The sequence below is a fragment of the Magnolia sinica genome, chromosome 16 (genome assembly GCF_029962835.1).
Source record: "Magnolia sinica isolate HGM2019 chromosome 16, MsV1, whole genome shotgun sequence".
NCBI classification, from domain to species: domain Eukaryota; kingdom Viridiplantae; phylum Streptophyta; class Magnoliopsida; order Magnoliales; family Magnoliaceae; genus Magnolia; species Magnolia sinica.
The window spans coordinates 54,541,922-54,564,695 of record NC_080588.1 but is presented as its reverse complement, the minus strand read 5'-3'; the positions used below and the strand labels follow the sequence as shown (position 1 = coordinate 54,564,695).

The window sequence follows — 22,774 nt, the reverse complement described above, 5'->3', positions numbered from 1 at the left end:
CTACGGATTTTAACCGTAACTTTGATATATCGAAAGTCTTTCAATATTATCGAAAAAGTCCAGAACTGTCTAGCGAGTTTGCCTAAAAAATCCTGCAACTTTCGATACATTATGGCTACGGATTATAACCCTAGCCATAAGCGTAGTGTTTTTTTTTTTTTTTTTTTTTACTGTGTTGCTTTTGTAGGTCCCATAATGAGGTCTGTGTTATATCCAAACCGTCCATCTATTTGGCAAGCTTATATTATGGCTTGAGAGGAAAAATAAGATAGATCTAACTATCAAGTGCACCACACTGTAAAAGGCAATGGGAAATTGAACGCCTACCATTGAAACCCTTTTAGGGGTTACAGAAGTTTTGGATCATTATGAAATTTGTTTTTCCTCTTCATCCAGGTCTTTGTGACCCTATGAATGAACTTAGATGGGGAGGATTTCTCACAAACATCATAGTGGGTCCCCTAAAGGTTTCTAATGGTTGACGCTCATTCAAAACTGTTTCCTTTAATGTGGTACAATTGAGATTTAGATATACCTCATTTTTAGTCTCATCTCATAAAATGATGTGGAAAAATATATGGACCGCATGGATGAAAAGTATACATCATGGAGGGCCCACAGACGACCGACCATCCGCCATTGGCTGGTGGCAGGGGCACCCAATCCGTCTACGTGGAAGGAGGGGTATTTTCGTCCTCAAATTCGCTGTCCGTACGAGCAGGTCTAAGTTACAAACCAAAGTTTGTATTGTTTCGTAAAACCAGCTGGATAAAAGGTGGGCTCCGCATTCCCAAATTTCTCGTTTTTATAGTGGGTTATTTAATCCGCGCCCGTTCCATCGTACTTATTCCCATGCCCTGGTACATCCATCTTCCACGCTCTATCCTGCATCAAAAAAGGGAAAAAATTTAAAAAAACAAAAATGGATATCCTCTTACCAATGTCTGCACTGATTTTCTTCTTATTCCTCTTCCCAATATCCAAGCGCCTACTCCAGAACCGCAAGAATCTTCCACCATCACCTTCGTTCCTTACCTTACTCGGCCATCTACATCTCATCAAAAAACCTCTCCACCGCTCTCTCACCACTCTCTCCAACCGCTATGGACCCATACTCTCACTCCGTTTCGGCTCCCGCACTGTCCTCCTCATCTCCTCCCCGTCTTTCGCCGAGGACTGCTTCTCCAATAACGACATCATCTTCGCCAATCGCCCTCACCTTCTCTCCGCCAAGCACTTTGGCTACCACTACTCTACCCTCATGTCGGCCTCGTATGGGCCCCTCTGGCGCAAGCTCCGCCGCATTGCCACCGTTGAGATCCTCTCGTTGAACCGCATCCAGATGTTCTCCGCCGTCCGAATCCAGGAGGTCCGGTCCCTGGTGAAAGACCTGTTTCGGGATTCGGAATCGGGAAAATCGGTGGTGGAATTGAAGTCGAGGTTCTCGGAGCTGACTTTCAATGTAATGATGGGGATGATAGCTGGGAAGCGGCATTATGTAGGGCATGCGGTGGCTTTGGAAGATGCGAGGCAGTTTCGAGAAATCTTAAGTGAGTCATCAACGTTGATCGGAGAATCGAATTTCGGGGATTTCGTGCCGTTTTTGGGTTGGATGGATTTTGGAGGGGTGGAGAAGAGGATGGTGAGATTGGCAAGGCGGAATGATGAGTTCTTGCAGGTTCTGGTTGACGAGCATAGGAGGAAGAAGAAGGTCGATTTCTCTTCCTCAATGGAAGTAGAAGTTCAGGAGGAGGAGGAGGAGAAGACTTTCATAGATGTTCTGCTGTCGTTGCAAGAAACAGAGCCTGAATTCTACACTGATCAGATCATCAAAGGGATGCTATCGGTAATACTCGCATCTCATTAGGCAAAAATCTGTTTCTGTCTCGCTACATAGCGATCCAGACCGTTCGTTCATCTGAGATCCCTCCATCCATACGGAGCTGAATTTCCTACTCGTATTTGCATCGACCGATTTTATTTTATTTTTTTAAGATTTGAAACTCCTGCGTGGTTTTTATACTCGGATCGACTCGACTTGACACAGTCGGGTATGCACAGGCCAACTCCCAAAGTTAAGGTGAATGGGCGGCGACTTGTGGTATCGAGCCGATCGATTCGTACCGCGTCTGAATCGACTCAAACAGTCGAATTGGATTGGGTGAATGGCCTGGATCGTCATGTGGTAGGACAGATGCGGAGATCACCTGACCATCTCTTGATGAACTCACCCCTGATTTTGTCTTTTTCGGTCTCCACTGGGAATAGTTATGACAGTACGTTAGCGCGAGTTGGAGGTGACTTGAGCGGTGGGCATCGAGTCGAGTCGGACCGGATTAGGTTCAACTCGACTCCATCTGAAATCTTAACGTATGACGTGAAGTCGATTCCATCCGGGACCAAGTCCGAGTCCCCTGATTCGATCCGCTCCATTGCATTGTTGATCTGACCCGAATCGAGTCCGACTCGGTTAGAGAAACCGAGTTGATTGAGTTGAGTTCGGTCAGATCTAATCTTTTATTTTATTTTTAGATTTTTAAAATTTAAAAAAATTTTCAAAAAAAAAGATTTTCATGGTTAAAAATTTCTCAGAGCCACCATGACGTTTATTTTACATCCGTTCGGTTAATAAGGTTACAGCTATATGGATGAAGAGGAAAAACAAATTTCATACGGATTCGGAATTTCCGTGACTCTTAAAAGAGTTTCAATGGTAGACGTTCAACCCCACTACTTTTTGCAGTGTGGTCCACTTGATCTTTAGATATGTCTTATTTTTCGGCTAAAGCCTTAAGACGAGCCCGCCAAATGGATGGACGGTTTGGATATAACACATACCTCAGGATGAGACACACGGAACTTGCTGAGGTCAATACACCTCCCGGTGCATGGTACACCTGACCTGCCCATCCCTTCACGTCAATAACCAGGTGGGCGTCAGGGACGCCGATTTCGTTGAAAAGCCCGCGCTAAGTACCTGCGCAAGATGCTGGGTGTGGGCCACTGAGATGTTTTTGACAAATCCACACTGTCCATACGTTTTGAGACCTAATTTTAAGATGTGCGGCCAAAAGTTAAGTGTATCCAAAAGTAAAGTGGGCTAATCGATAGGAAATAGTGAAATTTCAGTGAGCACCGATGAAGCATTCTTATGACCATAAAAGTTTTGTATCAGGATATATTTTTAGTTTTTTCACTTAATTTCACTGGGAATAACCTTATAAACGGTTCGGATAGCATATAACCTGACCTGCCCATCCCTTCACGTCAATAACCAGTTTGGCGTCAGGGACGCCGATTTCGTGCAAAAGCCCGCACTCAGTTCCTGCGCAAGATGCTGGGTGTGGCTCACTGAGATGTTTTTAAGAAATCCACACTGTTAGTACATTTTGAGACCTAATTTTAAGATGTGCAGCCAAAAGTTAAGTGTATCCAAAAGTAAAGTGGGCTAATCGATAGGAAATAGTGAAAATTCAGTGAGCACCGATGAAGCATTCTTATGATCATAAAAGTTTTGTATCATGAAATATTTTTGGTTTTTTCACTTAATCCCATTGGGAATAACCTTATAAACGGTTCGGATAGCATATAAACATCATGTTGAAGCCTAGGAAAGTTTCAACGGTAGAAATTTCTTTCATCAGTTTCTCCTCTCGTGTGACCTACTTGAGTTTTTTATTCACCTCATTTTTTTTTATAGAATACTAAAATGATCTCGCAAAAAGGATGGACGGAATGGATTTCTAATATACATCTCAGTGGGCCCCATCTAGATCATTGCACGGAAACTTGGTGCGGCAGGAAATCCTCATCCCGTGCTTGTTAGTGTCAGAGTGCGGTTCCCGAGGCGCAGCTGATAGGAGACGCATTGGCTACGCAACCTGCCATGAGCCAATGGCTGGTGATAGTGATACGTGGACCCCACCGTGATGTATTTATTTCATCCATGCCATCTATCTATTTTTCTAGATCATTTTATGATATTAACAAAAAAAAAAAAGGGTATATCCCAATCTCAAGTGGACAACGTTACAGGAAATAATGATAAATGAACATCATGCGGATTGGATCTGATCCAATCAAATCAGATCCAATTGAATCGGTCTGGATTGGCTACTGATCCAAACTCGACTCAATACACAATGAGATCTAATTGAGCCTATACGGTCCGATTCAATCCTAGCCTTCGGTTCTGATCAAAACGGGATAGATTGTTATATCAGGTCGGATTCTGCCGAGTTCTACTTGAATAATATCATTATCCAGGTCATATAAGTTTTGGATCAATATGACATTTATTATTCCTCTTCATCCCCGGTCTTTTTGGCCTTATGAAGAGATTAGATGGAAAATAAATGCTACGGTAGGTCCTGTGAATTCTTTAATAGTAAAAATAATTACCCACTCTTATTTGTGGTGTGATCTAGCGGAACTTTGGATAAAATTTATTGTTTCTTGTGCTCTAAAATGACGTCGAAAAATAGCTGAACGGTGGGATATAGTAAATACATCACTTTAGGGCTCGTATAACTTTGATATCCTTTTAACCGTTTGTACAACTTGGAGCTCGAGCAGCATCGGCGCTCGTCTTCTTACCACACGTACCCACACCAGCGATATCGCTGGTGTGTGGTACACCAGCCAATCCGCTTCCACTCCCTACTTGTTTCTACCGGGTCTGATTAGTCGACCTGTCAAGTCACATGGGACGTTAAACCCCTTGCTCGAGGGAGCTATTTGATACTCTGGTCGTTGAGTTCACATGCAGGCACCGAGGAATCATACACAAGATAACATTAACTTTAGATTGAACAGCTAATGATGGACCCTACTCACTCTTGTTCGGTCACACTGTCAAATCAGGATACGTGGAATAATTCTAACCTTCAATATTTGCTGGATACTTATGGTTCAAAATAGACCATTGGGTATTTTCATTTTTAACCGTTCAACAGAGGTCCACCGTAGACAGTGAGATAATTATAATAAGTGCAGGTTTTTTTTTTTTTTTTAAATTTTTTTAAACACATCATGTAACTGAGAGCCGTAATTAAGACAGTTTAACTAGATTTATTTTTTCTCCCTAGTTTTCCAGTGCATGAGTATCAACCATCACGCTATCAAGGTATGCAAGTTTTTTTCATCATGGTGAGCTCTATTTTAAGGCTCATTTGGATACCACCGTGTAAGTTGCTTTTTAAATCACGTTGATTAGTATAGTTACTTTCATTTATACTTATGTTAGTTCGGTAAGCATTAGGGTAAAAGAAACTTACGTGTCAAAAGTTACTTATCGTAATAAGTAATTATTTCTATCTTTTTAACTCACGGCTTGTGTCGTGGTGGTATACTCGTGGGAGTTTCAACACTGAGTTCACGGGTTTAAGCATCTCTTGCGATGCAAGTGGGCGAGTAAGTGGGGTGGATGTGCGCGAGTGTCTGGAGTGAGTGTGAGTATGAGCTTGGTGGACAGTCCACGTAAGAGGTGGGGCACCCCATTTGATGGATGACCAATATCAAAGGTGGGCCCTACATAATGAATGTTGTACATGAAAGGTTGGGCTATAATGATGAATGACCCACATCCAAGGTGGGTCCATATGATGGACAACCCATATCAAAGGTGGGCCCCACACAATGAATGGTCCACATCAAAGCTCTTATAGATCATCGTATCTTTGTGAGAAAAAAAATTCAAAGGTAGCTTCTATAGCATGATAAACTTTGGTTGCAACAAGGACATTTCATACTTCTTCAAGATCGCTTTCGTCCACGCGCTGTAGTACGAACGATCAGTCCAAAGACCCCGGGTTCTGAATTCTTCTTTACCCCACAAAGAGTCACGATGACGGAAGCGTTGTTGGATTGTTTCAAATAAGTGAGTGGGGTATATGTCGTGAGGGTTGTAACATAGCATGATGAAGTGCATGTATGTTATCTGCCCAGTTTTCTGGACCAAATCTTTCTCCGTCAGGTAGCCTTCGAGAAGTTGTGACTCTTTGATTACCCAATTCGACACGTATAGAAGTCTATTTTGTGTCATGAAGTTAGTTGGCTCGTTCTGAATTATGGAGTGATGAAGTTGAAGATGTAGAGGGATGGTAATGGTCTCGTCCTTATAAGGGTTGCGGAATTTGATTGCGTCCGGATACGATTTAATCGAATCATAGGCGTTCTGGAAACGCCTCTGCTTGTGTTCCCGGATTTTTTCCTGGAAGTCTTCATCTTTGCCTTTTCCCTTCCCTTTCTTAGTAAATGCGGCAGCGGGGGAAGCTTCAGTAGTCGATATTCAGGTGTCATCCGTTCGAAGATTGGCTGTGGACTTTAGCCAATCCTCCTAATCTGACTCTTGTCCCTCCGTTGGGGGTCCCTCTATTTCTCGCATCAATACAGCTGTCTGAATATGCTCGGATAAATGCTAAATGTGGTTAGCAAAGTTGATGATGTTAGGGGCCGGTTCTTTGAAAAAGATGGAGTAACCTTCGGATCTGGGCCTTTTGCGAGTATGGGGTTCGGTTGGTTGAGAATCAAATGGTCCTACAGTATTTGAAGAAGCATGAGGTCTCTTTGAGCTGGCCATCAGAACCTATACAAGGAGTTAGCAAATGAATCAGAATTAAAGGGAAGAATCTGTTAAGTCTAGAAAGTTGAGAAAGGGAAAATTTGTCTAAGTCCTTAAAAACACAATCACTGTGCGTAAGTCTTTGTGTGCAGACTGCTGTGCGGCAGCTGTTGTGCGCAGTGTTGTGCGGAAAAAGGTGTTGTTGTGCGCTACCTATTGATTGTGCGCAAAAGCTTGTTATGTGCAGGTTGTGGTTGTGCGCAAAGAGGTTTGACTCGCAAAGGGACGAGGTGAGCAGAAGGAGAAGTGAAGAAAAGGAATGATGAAGGGATATTTATAGATTGAGTTCCCCTCATTGTGCGCAGTTCATTGCACGCAAGTGCTTGTTGTGCACAAAGATTAATAGAGCGCACAATGGAGAAAGGAAAGTGAAAAATGGTTAAAATTATTATATTGATCCCACATTTTTTTAAAAAATTTTAATTTTATAGTTTAAAAGATAAAAAATGTAGGATCAAGGGGGCATCTGTTGAGGCATAAAAAGAAGAAGCACCAAAACAAGCTGTTGTGCGAAAGAGCCTTTGTGCGGAAGTTGCTGTGCGGAAAGAGCCTTTGTGCGTAAGTTGCTGTGCGGAAAGAGCCTTTGTGCGTAAGTTGCTGTGCGACAGCTGTTGTGTGTAGAAGACCGATACACACAGCACAACGGAGTCCGCACAACGGAGTTCGCATAATGGAGTCAGCACAACAGAGTCCGCACAACGAAGTTCGCACAAAGGATACCGCGCAAGGCCTACGTGGTGAGTTCACATGTGCGAGAAAGCTATAAATGCCCCCAATCCCTCCAAAAGGGGTCATTGGCAACCAATTGGAGAGAAGGAGCAAACCAGAGAGAGAAAGGTAGGACTCGCTGTTAGTTATGCGGAACAGCCTTTGCGCGGTGCACAACGCTTGCTGCGCACAACGGCCTGGGGGGCACAACTGCCTGGAGCGCACAACTGCTTGGAGCGCACAATGCCTCTAGCGCACAATGCCTTCAGCGCACAATGCCTTCAACGCGTAATGGCATTACCTTCAGTGCACAATGTTCCTTACCAGTATATGATGTTTCAACACTTCATGTTACAAAGATACCATGCGTTGCATTTCTTTAAATATAATATTGTGATTTCATGAGTATTATATTTTGGAATCAAAGGAGAGAGAGGATGTAACAGAACTTGGAATGAAGAATAAATGATGTGATTATCTTCTTTTATTAATTATTGAGTGAATGAATAAAATCCCCCAAATTAAATGCATTTTTTTCTTGTTTGAAACGATCTTTATGGCTTCTTCCCATCCCCGGCAATTTATCTAGTTTTTCACTGCTTTGTGAAAACTTGTAACTAAGTTCAACAAAACGATTAGACTTTTCTAAATCGAATCTCAGTGTGTGATTTTCATTCTTGAATTTTTCATTTACTCATTCTAAAAGTTTAATCTGTTTCTTTAGTTTTTGACTTCTAATTCGAGGGATATGGAAGTTCTTTCAAGCTTGTCATTTTCAATATGATATTACTGAAGAGCATTTATCATTTATGTGTTTATTTTTTATGTTTTATCTAGATTTTTTTACAATTGTTTATTTCTATTTTTTAAAATGCAAATTTTTTTTAGTATATTAATTCTATGTATGTAGAGTTGATCATAAGCATCATGTATACTTTCTTTTTCTTCTTCTCCTTCTTTTTCCTCATTGATTTGATATTCAATAATTTCTTCAGTATCAGTATCAGTATCTTTCATTTTTGTCAAGATCTCCCTCAAGGTTGTCAAACCCTTCAAGAGGAACCTTCTCTGATACCAATTGAAATTGCGGTTTACACTGCTGATACTGAAGAGTGAATATGAGGCAATGTCCTAGAGAGTGGGGTGAATAGGACTTTTCAATTATTTCTGCCTATTTAAAAACTTGATTACCTATCTTAAATGATCATTCAATTTTAAAGCTAATAAGGCAATATAACACTAATGTCTTCCAAGCCAGTCAGAGGATCTAATCACAAAGGCTATTATAGATAATGTAAATATAATACCTAGCCTAGTGTTGTGAGCTTGTGTGTGGAATGTGCTTCCTATCAATGAATAACATTCATTTAATCTTATATACAAATTTAAACATTTAAGCATATATAAGCATGATTAAACAGATGAGCAAATGAACATTCCAAACACAAGCGTTTATAGTGGTTCAGCTATGTGCCTACTTTTCTCCCCGCATCCATACTCAATCCCAGAGTGCACCAGATTTCACTATTAAGGGTTTTTAAACAGGTTCACCAATAACCTTTACAGTCCTACACTAAGGACACAAATTTATGCTCTCCACAAGAGCAAAGGTCCTATATTTAAAACTCACATTTAGGCCCACCGGCCAAGGTCCCACACAAGGCACCTACAGTTTAGGCCCACCGGCCAAGGTCCCACACAAGGCACCTACGTTTAGGCCCACCGGCCAAGGTCCCACACTAGGAACCTACGTTTAGGCCTACCAGCCAAGGTCCCACACCAGGAATCTAATCGAGTTTGTAGATAGCAAACTCTTAGCCTTAATCCTACACGAGAAAAGAGACTAAACTTTTAAACTCTTATAATGACACTTACTTGTCGGATTGAGTTTTCTCTTATAGCTTGTCTTAGGTTGCTAGATATTCACGCTCTCGAGCTTGTATCGGCTTCTCGGTGCTACCCCGATCACTTAGCTCGGATTTACCTGTTGGCTCAGCTTCACAATTAAAAACCTTGCGTAAGATGTACTTAAAAGGTAACCAAAGTTATGAGAGTTGGTTGAATCTCCTATATAGGATAATGATTGAATTTCCTAAGGGATTCAACCTATGGATGCTCTCGAGTATCAAAGAACCAAGGATGGTCTTTGAATTTTACAGAAGGCACGAGTTCATGTTCTTCATTAAATAGGAGCTTTGAATGCTCATAGGAGTGGAGGATCACAATGAAGAAAACATAAACTCGTATGGATAGAGTCTAAATAGTTTAGGATAAGCTGGGGGTATACTAGAGACTATGGTGTATATTTCCACTAATTTTACAAGTTTCTACAAGCCACTTTTATAGACAAAAGCTTCCAACAGATATAAAACGGCTAGTTTACGGCGCTACCGAAGTGAAGTTCGGTATCACCGAACTTGCTTCGGTGGTACCGAAATATCATTCGGTAGTACCGAATTAATCCCTCAAGTCACTATTCAAAATATATCCATTTCGGTGGCACCGAACATTGTTCGTCGGTGGCAGTCGGTGTCACCGAATTATCCAGTCGGTGATACCGAATTAACGTTGTAAGCTTGCTGGACAGTTTTGAACACCTTCGGTAATACCAAAGGTATCTTCAGTGATACTGAAGGTGACATTTGGTGAGACCTTCTTCCTGTTGAAGGTGGACAAATTTTTCTATTTTTGCCCTTTTAATCATTCAAAACTTGGGATATGCAAAAGCCAATACTATAAGATAAAATATGAACTTGGGATTGACTTAAAATAGATGTCCTAAGTAGGTATTCTTATTTGGGTTGGGATCATCTATTTGCAAGGTCAAGATCGCAAAAGCAGTTCTTTGTCTTCAATGCAGCTTTAATGCTTCTGATCCAATTATGTCGCTGGTCTTCACTTGCCAAGAATTCCTTCGACTACAAGATACAACTAGTCACATAATTGACAAACATGGGTGCAAATAAGTGCACTAACAGATTATTTTAATTAACTTGTGATCTAAACACCCCCTTAGGGTCTAGATAATTGCGATAGCCATTAAGTTGAGTCACAACCATGCTAAGTTGAGGGTGACTCAAGTCTAACATTTAATTTCAATTTTGATTTGCATTGTCCAACTGGGTTCGCTTTCCACCGAATATGAGTAGACTCCAATGAGTGACTTGTGAAACCTAGTTTCAACCATACACATGAAATAATTGTACGACAATAAAAAAACATCCAATATGTTGACCTAGTTTTGGGTAGAGAATAAGCAAAATTTTATACTCGAGAAGTGACACAAACCATTTGATTTTGCCCTTATCATTTTGACCATTCACTATTTTCGTTTTTACCATCCATTTGATAGCCATCAATTGGATGGTTATGATTGCTTTATTAGGCATGCACCATCTTGTTAGCACTCGGTTTATTTCATGTCACATGTAACATGTGTAGGCGTGCCAAAATGAATAAAGCGGCTCAATCCAAACTGATTAACTTTGACACCAAGCATCGAAATAAGTAGATACATCCAATATAAACATATATAACCAGATTCTGAGAATATCGGTCACTTACTCAGCTACTTGTAGGATTTTGTAATGACCAGGAAATAATCAAAAGGTGGGTTCTTTCTCCAAATATGGGTTACGTTTTGCCTTTCACAAGAAAGAACTTTCAATATACCAGTGTAAATCAAACAAAATAAAAAACTCACAATCAACCATTAGGAGCAACTGCAAGAATGCGTCTTTTAAAAACACTACATGATATTGGGTAAAGGACAAATCCAATGTATGAGCGTAGACTTAGATTACAACTAAAATTATAGTTAAGAATTATCGTTACTGAATTATTGCTACTTTTAGAATAAGTTAAGATAAAGTAAATTGATAGATTTGGTTTGATTGTGTGTTGGATTTGTAGATGATTGTTAGGTGATTTTAAGAGTAGGTCTTTTAATAATTATTTTTTTAAAGAGGATCCTGATTCGACCGTCACGGTCAACACATTTTTGGCTTCATCCTCGAAATTAAAGGAACCATGCTTTATGATTATAGGAGGGCCTAGCTCTTCCACATATCTTTCCATCCTTTTTGGTTGAGATGGTTTAACGTGGAAACTCAATGGCAGTGTCAAAACGATATTGCAATCCAATGTAACAAGTGAGAATGAGGTAAGTTGTATTACTAAATTCAGACATTGCCCCGTAGATGGCTCTGAATTCAGTTGCTTATCCACTTCATGTGCAACTTCATTCTTGATTTCTTCATTTGGTTTAGAAGATGTTGGTTCTAATATTCTTGCTTTAGCAAGCAATTCTTCAATTAGTAGATTGTCCGAGAACTCTTCATCATTTAAGTATTCGGTCGATCCTTCCATATATATTTTTGCCTTATCACAATTTTGATTTTTAATCGAGTCAAGCCCTACATGAACCTCGACCATGTTAACTAATATCTATTCTTCTTCTTCTTTTGCCTTTCATATTGCCAGCCTCGATTGGGTTGGCGGGTACTTCATCTGAGAATCGTCCGAAATAACGGCTAATTATCTTTTCTTTATTGCCTAATGCCTTTGCCGACATCATTTTTTAGTACGAGTCATCCTTTCTGATACTGCTGGGAATTTCATATGAATTTTCCTTTTTCAATCTCTTTCTCGAGCAAGCCAAGATTTAATCATCCTTTACCTTGGGATTGACTTAGGGTGATTGTCAACATGTTTAACCTTTTGTGGGTAAAAGAAATTTCCTTGCTCATAGTTTCAGTAAACTGATTGTCTTATATAATATTTCGGTTGATAAAATCTCTCATTTGATCGAGTCGGCATTGCATATTTCTTACAAAGGTGATGATACTTTGAAATTTTTGCCTCTGGACATACTTCAATTTGATCGACCATCGGCTTAGGCCTCATACTCCCATTGTCATCCTCTCGCTTCTCGGCTTGACCCATTCAAACTCCAAGATCAATCTTTTGTCGCTATTGAAACTAACCTTTGAGGATTAATGATGGCCGTATTGATCTTCATATTGGACGAAAATGAATTAGTATCGATCAACATCGCTACTTTTTCTTTTTCAGGGGACTTTAACAACCTTTTATCGATATTGTCTTAAATAACATTTATAAAAATACTACATTTGTTAGTGAAATGCGACCGAGTTCCATGCCATTTATAATAATTAATTTTCTTCAGTTCTTCAACTGTCGGAATCTTATGATTGACATGAATTTCGATAAATTTATCGACTAACATGATATTAAAGATTTTATTAGCACGACAAATATCAAAGGTATATGTTCTTTGAACTTTCTCATTAGACAATACCATTGCCTCTACTTTAAATAAGACTGAGCATGTGAATGGTTGTTTATCCACTACTTTAACCACAATAACATCATAATTAGGGTCATAATAATATATTACTGTTGACAAATTCTTTTGTCACATTGACTCCTGAAACAGGACCTCATATCGAGACACCTTTCTAGTCAAATCATAAAGAACTGTGAATTTCATCTCGAAAAACTTCTTTTGAAGCTTGAATTTTAACCTGTTTTAAGCCAATTGGATCAATTCTGCTTCGATCATGACTACCTTGCATTGGCTTTTTTCTCTCTTAAACTGAGCAATATAATTTTCGACCGATTGTCCTAGTAATTGCCGAAAATGAGCAAGATAAGCCATTGAAATTTCTGTCATTATAAAAGAACTGAGTATGAAACTTTTCTTCTATTTCTAGCCAATTCTGTATGGAATTTAGTAGAAAATTGAAATACCAGGTGAAAGCTACCCCAATGAGTGAATGACCAAATAATTGTAATTTATAATACTCGTTATTGGCCAACTTCCATGTTGTATGGTAAATCAACTTATGTGTTCTATGGTCAATTGGCCTGTATCACCTTTAAACAGTATAAAATCATGTCGATAATTCCTCAGCGATGGGTATTGTTGATCAATCGAGTCAGGATATGTATTATAATAAACTATAGTAATAGTTCAGCCAAGAACTTGGCCTGGTACTTCTTGAATCAATTTAAAAGTTTGGTTATGCTCCCGATATTATTGTACAACAACTAAAGGTATTTCTGGACCAACCTGATTTTGTTCTTCATCATACGGTGGATTTGTAGGCAAAGGTTGCCCCCTAGGTATCCCTTGATTCCTGACTTCAGTGATTAAGTTAATATTCTCACGTTTAAGATGCCTAAAATCTACCGATGGTAGTGAATTTCGCTCGTCCTAGACCGGAATGCGTTCAAGACGTTTGAAATCTACTAATATCGGTGAATTTCTCACGTCCTGAATTGGACTAGGGATATGAATATGTGGTGTATGTCGTTATAAAGGAAATATGTATGGCATTGGCTGAGCTGGTCGCATAGGTGTCATATTCCCAACGGAACTAGTATCGACCTATTTTTGAGGTGCAACAGATACATTTTTAGCAAACAAAGCCGTCAACTGATTCACGCTCTCGATATGACCAATCATTCACCTATTAAAGGATTTTGTATGAGTTCGTGAGTGTTTAGCCTGAACCTTAGACAATTCTGCGATGTGTTGAATCTCCCTTTGCATATCAACTATCCCAACTGATATAATCTTAAGAGCTTCAACCCGGGATGTCGATGGTTTATCTGGATTTAGTAGAACAAGCACCAGATTAGGTGGTGGTTTTCTAGCTCATGCACCTATTGAATTGACAACTCCTTGTGGGCATGAGACTCAGTGGCTATAATAATATTAGTAGTGCTTGTTGAAGCATTAAGACCACCTATTCGGCTCATGATTATGAGAAATTACTATACTGATAAGTATACTTGTGTGCTAAAATAGTTCTTTTTATACAGTCAGTGCAAAATGAATATTGATGAAAACTAAGTAGTTTTATTCCCACCAGGCATGCTAAAAATGTTGGCGTTAGCCAAAATTGTTACACGGTCGGTGTATAATGAATATTTATGTCAACCAAGTAGTTTGTCGTCCTATCAGGCATGCCAAAAATGTTGTCACTCGATTTGTTTCCTGTCACATGTAATGTGTGTAAGCGTGCTAGAATCGATAAAGGGTCTTTATCCAAACCGATCAACTTCAACCCCAAGTGCTTAAATAAGCAGATACATCAAATATGAATGTATATACTCAGATTCTGAGAAAATCGGTTGCTTAATAAACCAGTTGCAGAATTTTACATTGATCAGGCAATAATCGGGAGTGGGGTTCTTCCTCCAAAGATGGATTGCCTTTTTTCCTTTCATAAGAAAGGACTTTCAATATACCAGAGCAAATCAAACAAAAAGAAAAACTCTCTATCGATCACTAAGAGCAACTGCAAGAATGCGTCTATTGAAAGAACTGTGTGATATTAGATAAAGAATAAATCTAATGTATGATCATAGATTTGGATTACAACTACTAAAGACTATAACTAAGAAATACCGCTACTCCTAGGATAAGCTGAGATAAGTACATTGATAGATTTCTTTGATTTGATTTGTAGATGAATATTGGTTTGAGATATCTTGATCTTACGAATTCCTTTGCTATTTATAGAGTTCTATTACAGTTTATTCTTCCGTATTCTTCTTCTATTACTGTAATGGTTACAGTAGTCAAAAAGCCTTTTTTTTTTTAGATCTTTTTTTTTTGTTACGTTTCCCTTTTGTGATCGTTCCTTTTCTGTCGGCCAAATTTTGTTTTTCTCAGTCGCCTTTTGTATTTCAAATTGCCCGACTGCATCTCTCTTTGCTTGTTAGAATTTTGGGTAACTTGGCTGCATTACTCCGTTGACTATCCACTAACGTGTAAAATTGAATTTATGCCAACTATTATTCCACAAAAAGCGTTCCAAGTATATTGAGGATCTTTTCATCCACCTCCCATTTCTTGTACAATGCAACATGTCACACTCCTATTGGATTTTTCTAGAATGGCCAGAAATAAGGTATAACACCCACTTTTGCCCTACGATGGAATGTATAGATAGCTCTAAGGGAGTGCCAAATGTAAGAAAGGTTAGCCACTGTCATTTTGGAAATGTCAGTGAACCACCACAGTACTCCAGGAATGGTCAGCAAGGCTACTCCATGAAGCCATTTATTGTAGGTTGGGGTTGTTGGACATTGCGTTTGGTTTTATGTTATGCAAGTGGAGCCATGGTCGAGATGGAAACATTCGATGTGATGGGCCTCACTGTGGTGTGCCAAAGTTTCTAGAATTGAAATATCTTGATGTAGGAAAGAGCGTGAAACAAGAAGAAGATCACCGTCTTCCTCAAGGAATAAGACCTTCAATCCATAAGGCAAGTTCTTGAATCAACAGAAGATAAGAGAGAAACTTCAGGTATTTTATTGATGAATAATAATAAGATTACTCTATCACGTCACTTATATGAATGGCCAAAAATCCTAATTTCTATAGAAATTATCTAAAATAGCAAAATCTCTGCAAAAGGTTAAAATTGTCAAAATAAAAAATGAGAATCAGATCTTAATGTAGCTATTATTACAAGCAACTTCTAAAAAAGACAAAAAATCCTAAAATTACAAGAATAGTGAGATATGATAAAATAAAAAATTATCAAAAGTAGTAAAAAATTACTAAAACTTAGATTTTGACACCAAAGGCGTGCGTTTTCTCTCAAAATGAACATCTTTGGCTAGTATAGCCGGCCGGTTGACTCCAGATGTACCATTACATAAAGATTGATAAGTCAAGCATTTCACGAAGATTCTCAAATCAAAAGTTACTGCTATTTCATGGTCTAACACTTCAAACTACAACTCCATGTCAGGAATAAATCTCTTTTAACCGGATATGCTTGGGGCCTAGTCACGTCATGCCCTATATAGGATGAGACCTGATTTTGATGGACTACTTTCTCTTTCATTCGTGTTTCTTTTGATCCAACTATGCTAAGAATGCATCTGCAACTTGCTCATCTTAGTAATAGAATATGATTGTGGACTAGGGGTTTATTTTCTTTTTAACTACCTATTTTGTGGGCCATCTAATGTAAGGTTAGAAAATTTACATTTGAAAGATTTTTTATAGGCTGGATTGCGTATCTTTTAGGCCTAACTATGATTGATTTGGGGGCGTGACAGTTGGGATCTTTTGATTGATATGGATTTTCCTTTGCATTCCATCCAAAATCGTGTCTGTCCGTTTGGACAGGTCTGAATTGACATTTTTATCCACATGGTTAGGCCTAAAAGATAGGCAAATCCGGACTTTCATTCCATGATTTATGATAAATCGAGAATTAAAATTTTATAATATCTAACAATCAAAAATTTACAAGTTTTGTATGGAAACTCAACTTGAATGGGAAACAGTAGTCAATCGAGATCAACATCGCTGGTCTAACACATACGAAGACCCGAATTCGAACCTGACTTGACGCTCACGCTAAACTGCTCATCTCTCACATGTTATACCGCTGAACTTGTATTGCTTATCCACGTCATGACTCACACTATATAATGATTTCTCTTCTTTCGCTGGACCAAACCCGAGCTGAGCTTGAGTCAGTACGTTCTGAAATCAGCAGGTCGACTTGCTGACTTGTGTTTCGATTCCTCTCTCACTCGAGTAGATTTCCAAGGCTGGTGTTGTGTGATCTATTTCCTTCGCGGAGAGGATTTTATCGAGCTCTCTCTCTCTCTCTCTCTCTCTCTCTCTCTCTCTCTCTCAACTTCGACAATCCGGAGAATCATTGTTACGAATTTACGATCGGAAGTTCTAGTGAACTGGTTCAACGACACTGGGTTCGTTTTGGTCAACTATTTTAAATGGTTGGGTCAATCTCGGTTTAAAGACTTGTGATTATATGATGATTAGATGGGCCACAATATGCACGGTTTTGATTTCGATTTAAGGACTGAATAAGATCTTGTGGTTAGGTTTTCTTAATCGAGAAGATGATAGCCCTTTAATGGAAATTCTTCACCTAGTAGTTCTAAATCTTTTGGACGACTTAGATTATCAAGATGATGCTTGTAGAGTCAAGAAATCAAAGGTCTGGGTCGTTTGCGGGGTGGGTTATGAACTAGGGTGATTCGGCTTTCGTGCTCATAGTTCTGAGAAAAATGGAAAGTTCTGAGAAGAAATCAATGCCGTGGGCTCCCTGTAACGTGACTTGGATCTTGGGATCTTCTAGATTTCAATTGGACGTTTTGGATTACTTGGGAAATCTTTGTTGTTTCTAAAATTCTCCTCCGTGATAGTCAAAGGAGGATTTTACGGCCGTTCATTTTTCGTTAAACGCCGATCTGAGTGATGGTGCTGTACACGAGCATACCTGAATCGAGTTTGACCAAAGTTTAGTTTAGCTTGTTTACATGACGGTTGCTGTTTGAGCTTTACTTGAGCTGAGCTTCGAGCCTATCCCTATCATTTGAGCTTGATTTAGTTCATATTACATGAGCTTGAGCTTGATTTGGTTTGGGCCAAATATCCAAGTCAAGTTGAGCTGAACCGAGCCAAGTTCAAACTAAGTTATCGCATTTTATTTTTTATTAAATAAACAATATACATGATATGAATTTTTTATACAAAGATAACGTTACAAAATAACATTAAAAAAGACTAGTAAGTGTGCATCTGTTTAGCTACTCAATAAACTCTGCGAGCCCACCATCATGCATATGTATTATCTGCACGGTCTCTCCATTTTTACATATCATTTTAGGACATAATCCAAAATTAAATCATATCCAAAGCTCAAGTGGACCAAACCACAGGAAACAGTATGCATCCATGTATATATATTACACATTATCCAAGTCGTCATATATATATGTATTGTCCACGGTGTCCATCCATTTTTACATGTCATTTTAGGATGATCCCAAAATTAAATCATATCCAAAGCTCAAGTGGATCACACCACAGCAAACAACATGCATACAATCTATGAGCCGAATCAAGCCGATTTAAACCCATCTGAATCAAGCCGAGCCGAGCCAGTACTACCTTGGTTTGAGCTTAGTTTTTTTTTTTTTTTTTTTTCTTTTTCTTTTAAGAGCTTTACTCTAAAGCTTGGTTTAGTTTGAACTTCTATTTGGACCAATCCAAGCCGAGCTTTTTGGCTTTCGAGCTGGCTTGGTTTGTGTCCAGCTCCAGTGATAGTGTATTGGACAACTACGATCCTCCAAAATGGATGGTTTAGATTAATAGGATAAGGTCTCTTGGATTCACGGTATGTTGGAACGGTGAAGTTGGAAGGAAACTCTTACGAACATGTCTCATGCGCAAGAGGATTTTTTAGATTTTTTTCAGTTTCAATGCACGCATGCTATGCACTCCGTCTCTGGGTCACACATGTCCACACCCAAAGTAAGGTTGGGATCAACTAATCTAAGGTTAAGACGTGTAATGGTCCATCCAGCGAGCAATTTGAAATTAAAGATTGATTTCAAATTATCATTCTGGGTCGAATGGTTGTAAGGATTGAACTTAAAATTTAATGGTCGGATCATGTTAAAATCATAAATCAAGTGTCCCATGAGGTTCCTTAGGTTGTTTAGGTGTAGATATATAGTTGATCTATTAGATTAACGGTCGGATCATGTTCTCGTTGAGCAGAGGTCTACAATGTAGGGTGTATATAGAATTAGCAAATTCATTTTATTTTAGAAACAATAGGATACGTAGGATTCTTCCTGACGGATCCGGAGTCTCAGGATATGGGTCCAGATATGACTCGATGGATAATGTAGACCGGCCAATGGATTCATTGGTAGTCGCCTATGGATCATAATGATGGTATTTATCTGATTTTCAAATGGGTCATCTAGCAGTTATAATGAGGATCCTGATGGATGGTTAATCTTGGGAATCCGACACTGAGATTGAAGATTTATGGTTCAACTAGGTTGATTAAGCGTTTGTTAAATTTTCATTACGATTGGACTCGCACAAATAGAGTTTCTGAAGAATAACATCGGGTATGAACGTGTACATTGTAGAAAAATTTAGATGATCCATGGTGTATTTATAATAATTGGAATTAGACTTTAATAGTGTAAAACATTCTTTAGTATTTTAGGATCTAGATAAAATGTTCGGAGTTATTGATGAACAGTTGGAAATAGCTTATATTAGATCCTTTGTGTATTTCATGACGATATGGTAGTTCAAATGGAAGGTGGATGGTTAAATCGCTTAAATAGCTAGATCTAAATCTAATTAGTTATATCGAGGGTTGATTCGATGAATGATGGAGTACACTAGCGGATATGGAGGTTGAAGAATGAATGACCTAGAATTAGTGTTGGAGTTGGAAGGTTTGTACACGTATGTCGGTAAAGAATAAAAATTGAGGGATTGATTCATCCCTCAATTTTACATGTTTTAGGTATGTTATCACATGGTTCAAATGGCTAATATGAATTATAGATGCAACAATCATTAATAATGTATGTCTATGACGAGGATCATAGGTCAATTGAAGGCAGACTGATCTATAATTTTATGGGTTTGCTATGAGTCGGTATAGCTTGAGATTAGATGGTTTAGAATGGGATGATATGGTGTACAAGTTGGTAATCTAATTGTGTAGATTTTCGGTATAATTAGAAGGTCCTAATTGAGTGGCTTTGGCACATGGGTCATGGATCGTGATCAAGTATGTGATCAGTGGTTAAGATTTAGGCTAGAATATGAATAAATAGCTGATCTTTTGAGTATGAGTGTAGGTGTTCATAGACAAAGTTTTAAAAGCATTAGTTATATAAATCAATGGTTAACACTAAATAGATAGATCACGCATATCAATGGTCAAAACTTGCATAAAGTAATAGATGCATGTATGCATGGATGCATTGATGAATGCAAGTGTACATGTTCCTATATACATAAAAGTTTACAAAATCACGGTCTTTACACAAACTACATGATTAGTTTAGTTCCTTTTAGGAGGGGTTAATAATCAAAGATAGGCTGCACATGATGAATGATGTATATCATTGATCAAAGTATCTTTCGAGAGGAATTGATAATCAAATTTGGAGCTGATGTGGTGGATTGGGATGGAGGCCAGACAATTCGGGAGATAATGAAGTGTTAGCATTATGCAGAGCATTAAATTTTGGGGACTTCATGATGGTTTTTGGATTGATGGATTTGGGAGGGGCAGATAAGAGAATGGTGAGATTGGCGAGTGAGAGGGATGAGTTCTAGCAAGCTCTTATCAAGGAGAATCGGAGGAACAAGGAGAAGGAAAGAAGACTAAAGAAATCTATATACATCCTAGATTAAGAACTGCCAAAGTTAGGGGTGGGGATTTATATGGTTTAATTTAATCTCATCAACTTGCAATTCAACTTGCAATGTGGACAATATCTTTATGCCTATGCATCAACCATCATATTCTGTTGAAGTACCAAAGTTTCCTTGTGCTTCTAGATGTATGATTACCTAAATGACCTGACTTTTCTTTAAACTCCATCCTCCCCATCTGATGGTTCGAGAGGCCTCTGAAATACCCATTAGAGACTTGAATCTGTAGCGTACAAAGAAATTGAGAGCCTAGTTGGAATGAAGGTAAATTTGGGTGAACTTCCTGCAGCTGGTTGGATGGTAACTTACCGGGGTCAACTGGGTAGACATGAGTATTTCTCTCCACACGCCTACTCAAAATTTCCACTAGAAATATCTCAGCCAAAGATAGAAGAATATGATTAGAAGAGAAATGGATACATGGTGCAAATTTACTATACAAACACAAACGCTTGAAATGACTACATTGCATTAGTACTTTAAGATACTTGCACAAGAACCTCATTGCCAGTGGGGCCAGTTATGCAATGGGTCTGATTGTGGATGGCCCATTCTCCAAACTTCATAGATTGAAAGATCATACGTGGGAAAAGGTTCTATGATGTTAACCTTATGGGAACTTCCCATGAGGTCGAGCTTTGTGGGCCCCATCATGATGTGTGTTAGACATCCTCACCATTCATTTGGTGGGTCCCCTCTAGGTTATGGGATGTCCCAAAAATCAGACATATCTGAAATTCAGGTGTATCTTACAATTTGAAACTATGTAAAAAATTATTCTCAAAATATCTAAAAGCTCTTGGTAGGCCTACCTGAGTTTTGAAATGGCCTGAAATTTGGTGTGACCCCTCATCCCAGTGGGACAGATGATGGATGGGTTAAATGTCCGAAACACATCTCCGTAGGCCCTACAAACAATCAGGTAAGGTCGTAAGCCAGGCAAACAATCAGGTAAAGTTTCAATGGGTGGGCATCACTCTCAACTGTTTTCTATGGTGGTGCCCACCTAAGTCATAGATTGGCCTGATTTTTAGGCCCACAGCCCATCATGAAAGGATGCATCTAATTGATGGAGTAGATGTCCGACACACATTATGGTGGGCTATATAACCTGACTTCATGGGAATAAGCTCTCATGAGGTTGACCTTATTGAACATTCCAGTTGAATATATGCAATTGTTACGACACCTATGGATGACTAAGAAAAATTTCATCTGTACATCGGTGCATGGACTATCCAAAGTGAAACCCAAATATCAATGGTTAGGATCACTCAGTCATGTGGGTCCCTCTGGTAAACTGAATCCAAATGCTAAGATACAAACTTCTGATCAGAGTACGTACTATGTGACACCTCACTTAGAATATGCGTGTGATCAGGCACTACTAGCTGCTGGAACGGACACGTCAGCTCTGACCACGGAATGGGCCATGTCGCTGCTACTGAACCATCCAGATGTACTGGAAAAAGCTAAAGATGAGCTGGACATGCATGTAGGACCTCGTTTGTTAGATGAATCGGATCTCTCCAAGCTTCCATACCTCCATTGCATCATCAACGAGACTCTTCGATTGTATCCGGTGGCCCCACTTCTACTGCCTCATGAGTCATCTGAAGAGTCTATTGTTGGAGGTTTCAACGTTGCACGTGGCACAATGCTATTGGTCAATGTGTGGGCTATTCATAGAGATCCCAAGCTATGGGTGGACCCCACCGATTTCAAGCCAGAGCGGTTTCAAGGCCCAGAAGAGACAAAGGAAGGCTTGAAGTTGATCCCATTTGGGCACGGAAGGCGGGCGTGTCCAGGTGCGAGCCTGGCTGTACGGATGGTTAGCCTGGCGTTAGGGACCTTGATCCAATGCTTTGAGTGGGAACGGTTAGGAGAAGAGAAGGTGGACATGACTGAAGGGATTGGGCTCACCATGCATAAGGCCGAACCTTTGAAGGTAGTGAATAAGCCACGCCATACCATGCTCAACGTACTTTCTCAGCTCTGAATATCATGGCATATGTCATGCCATGGTTTGGATGTATCAGCTAGATATTGTTATCTTATTGAAACGGGAACTTTACAAAATAGTACCTCATTATTATGGTATTTAAATTATGATATTTTTTAATTAAGTTTTCATTAACCTACCTCATTATTAAGTTATTGTC

General features: G+C 39.1%; 1 protein-coding gene across 1 annotated transcript; it reads left to right on the top strand.

Moving 5' to 3' along the window:
- Positions 1-908: 908 nt before the first annotated feature.
- On the top strand, positions 909-22,636 carry LOC131229634 (cytochrome P450 81Q32-like). Its single transcript, XM_058225621.1, has 2 exons — positions 909-1,846; positions 21,994-22,636. The coding sequence occupies exons 1-2, from the start codon at positions 923-925 to the stop codon at positions 22,609-22,611; spliced, it is 1,542 nt and encodes a 513-aa protein (XP_058081604.1). The 5' UTR covers positions 909-922; the 3' UTR covers positions 22,612-22,636.
- The last annotated feature ends 138 nt before the right edge of the window (positions 22,637-22,774 follow it).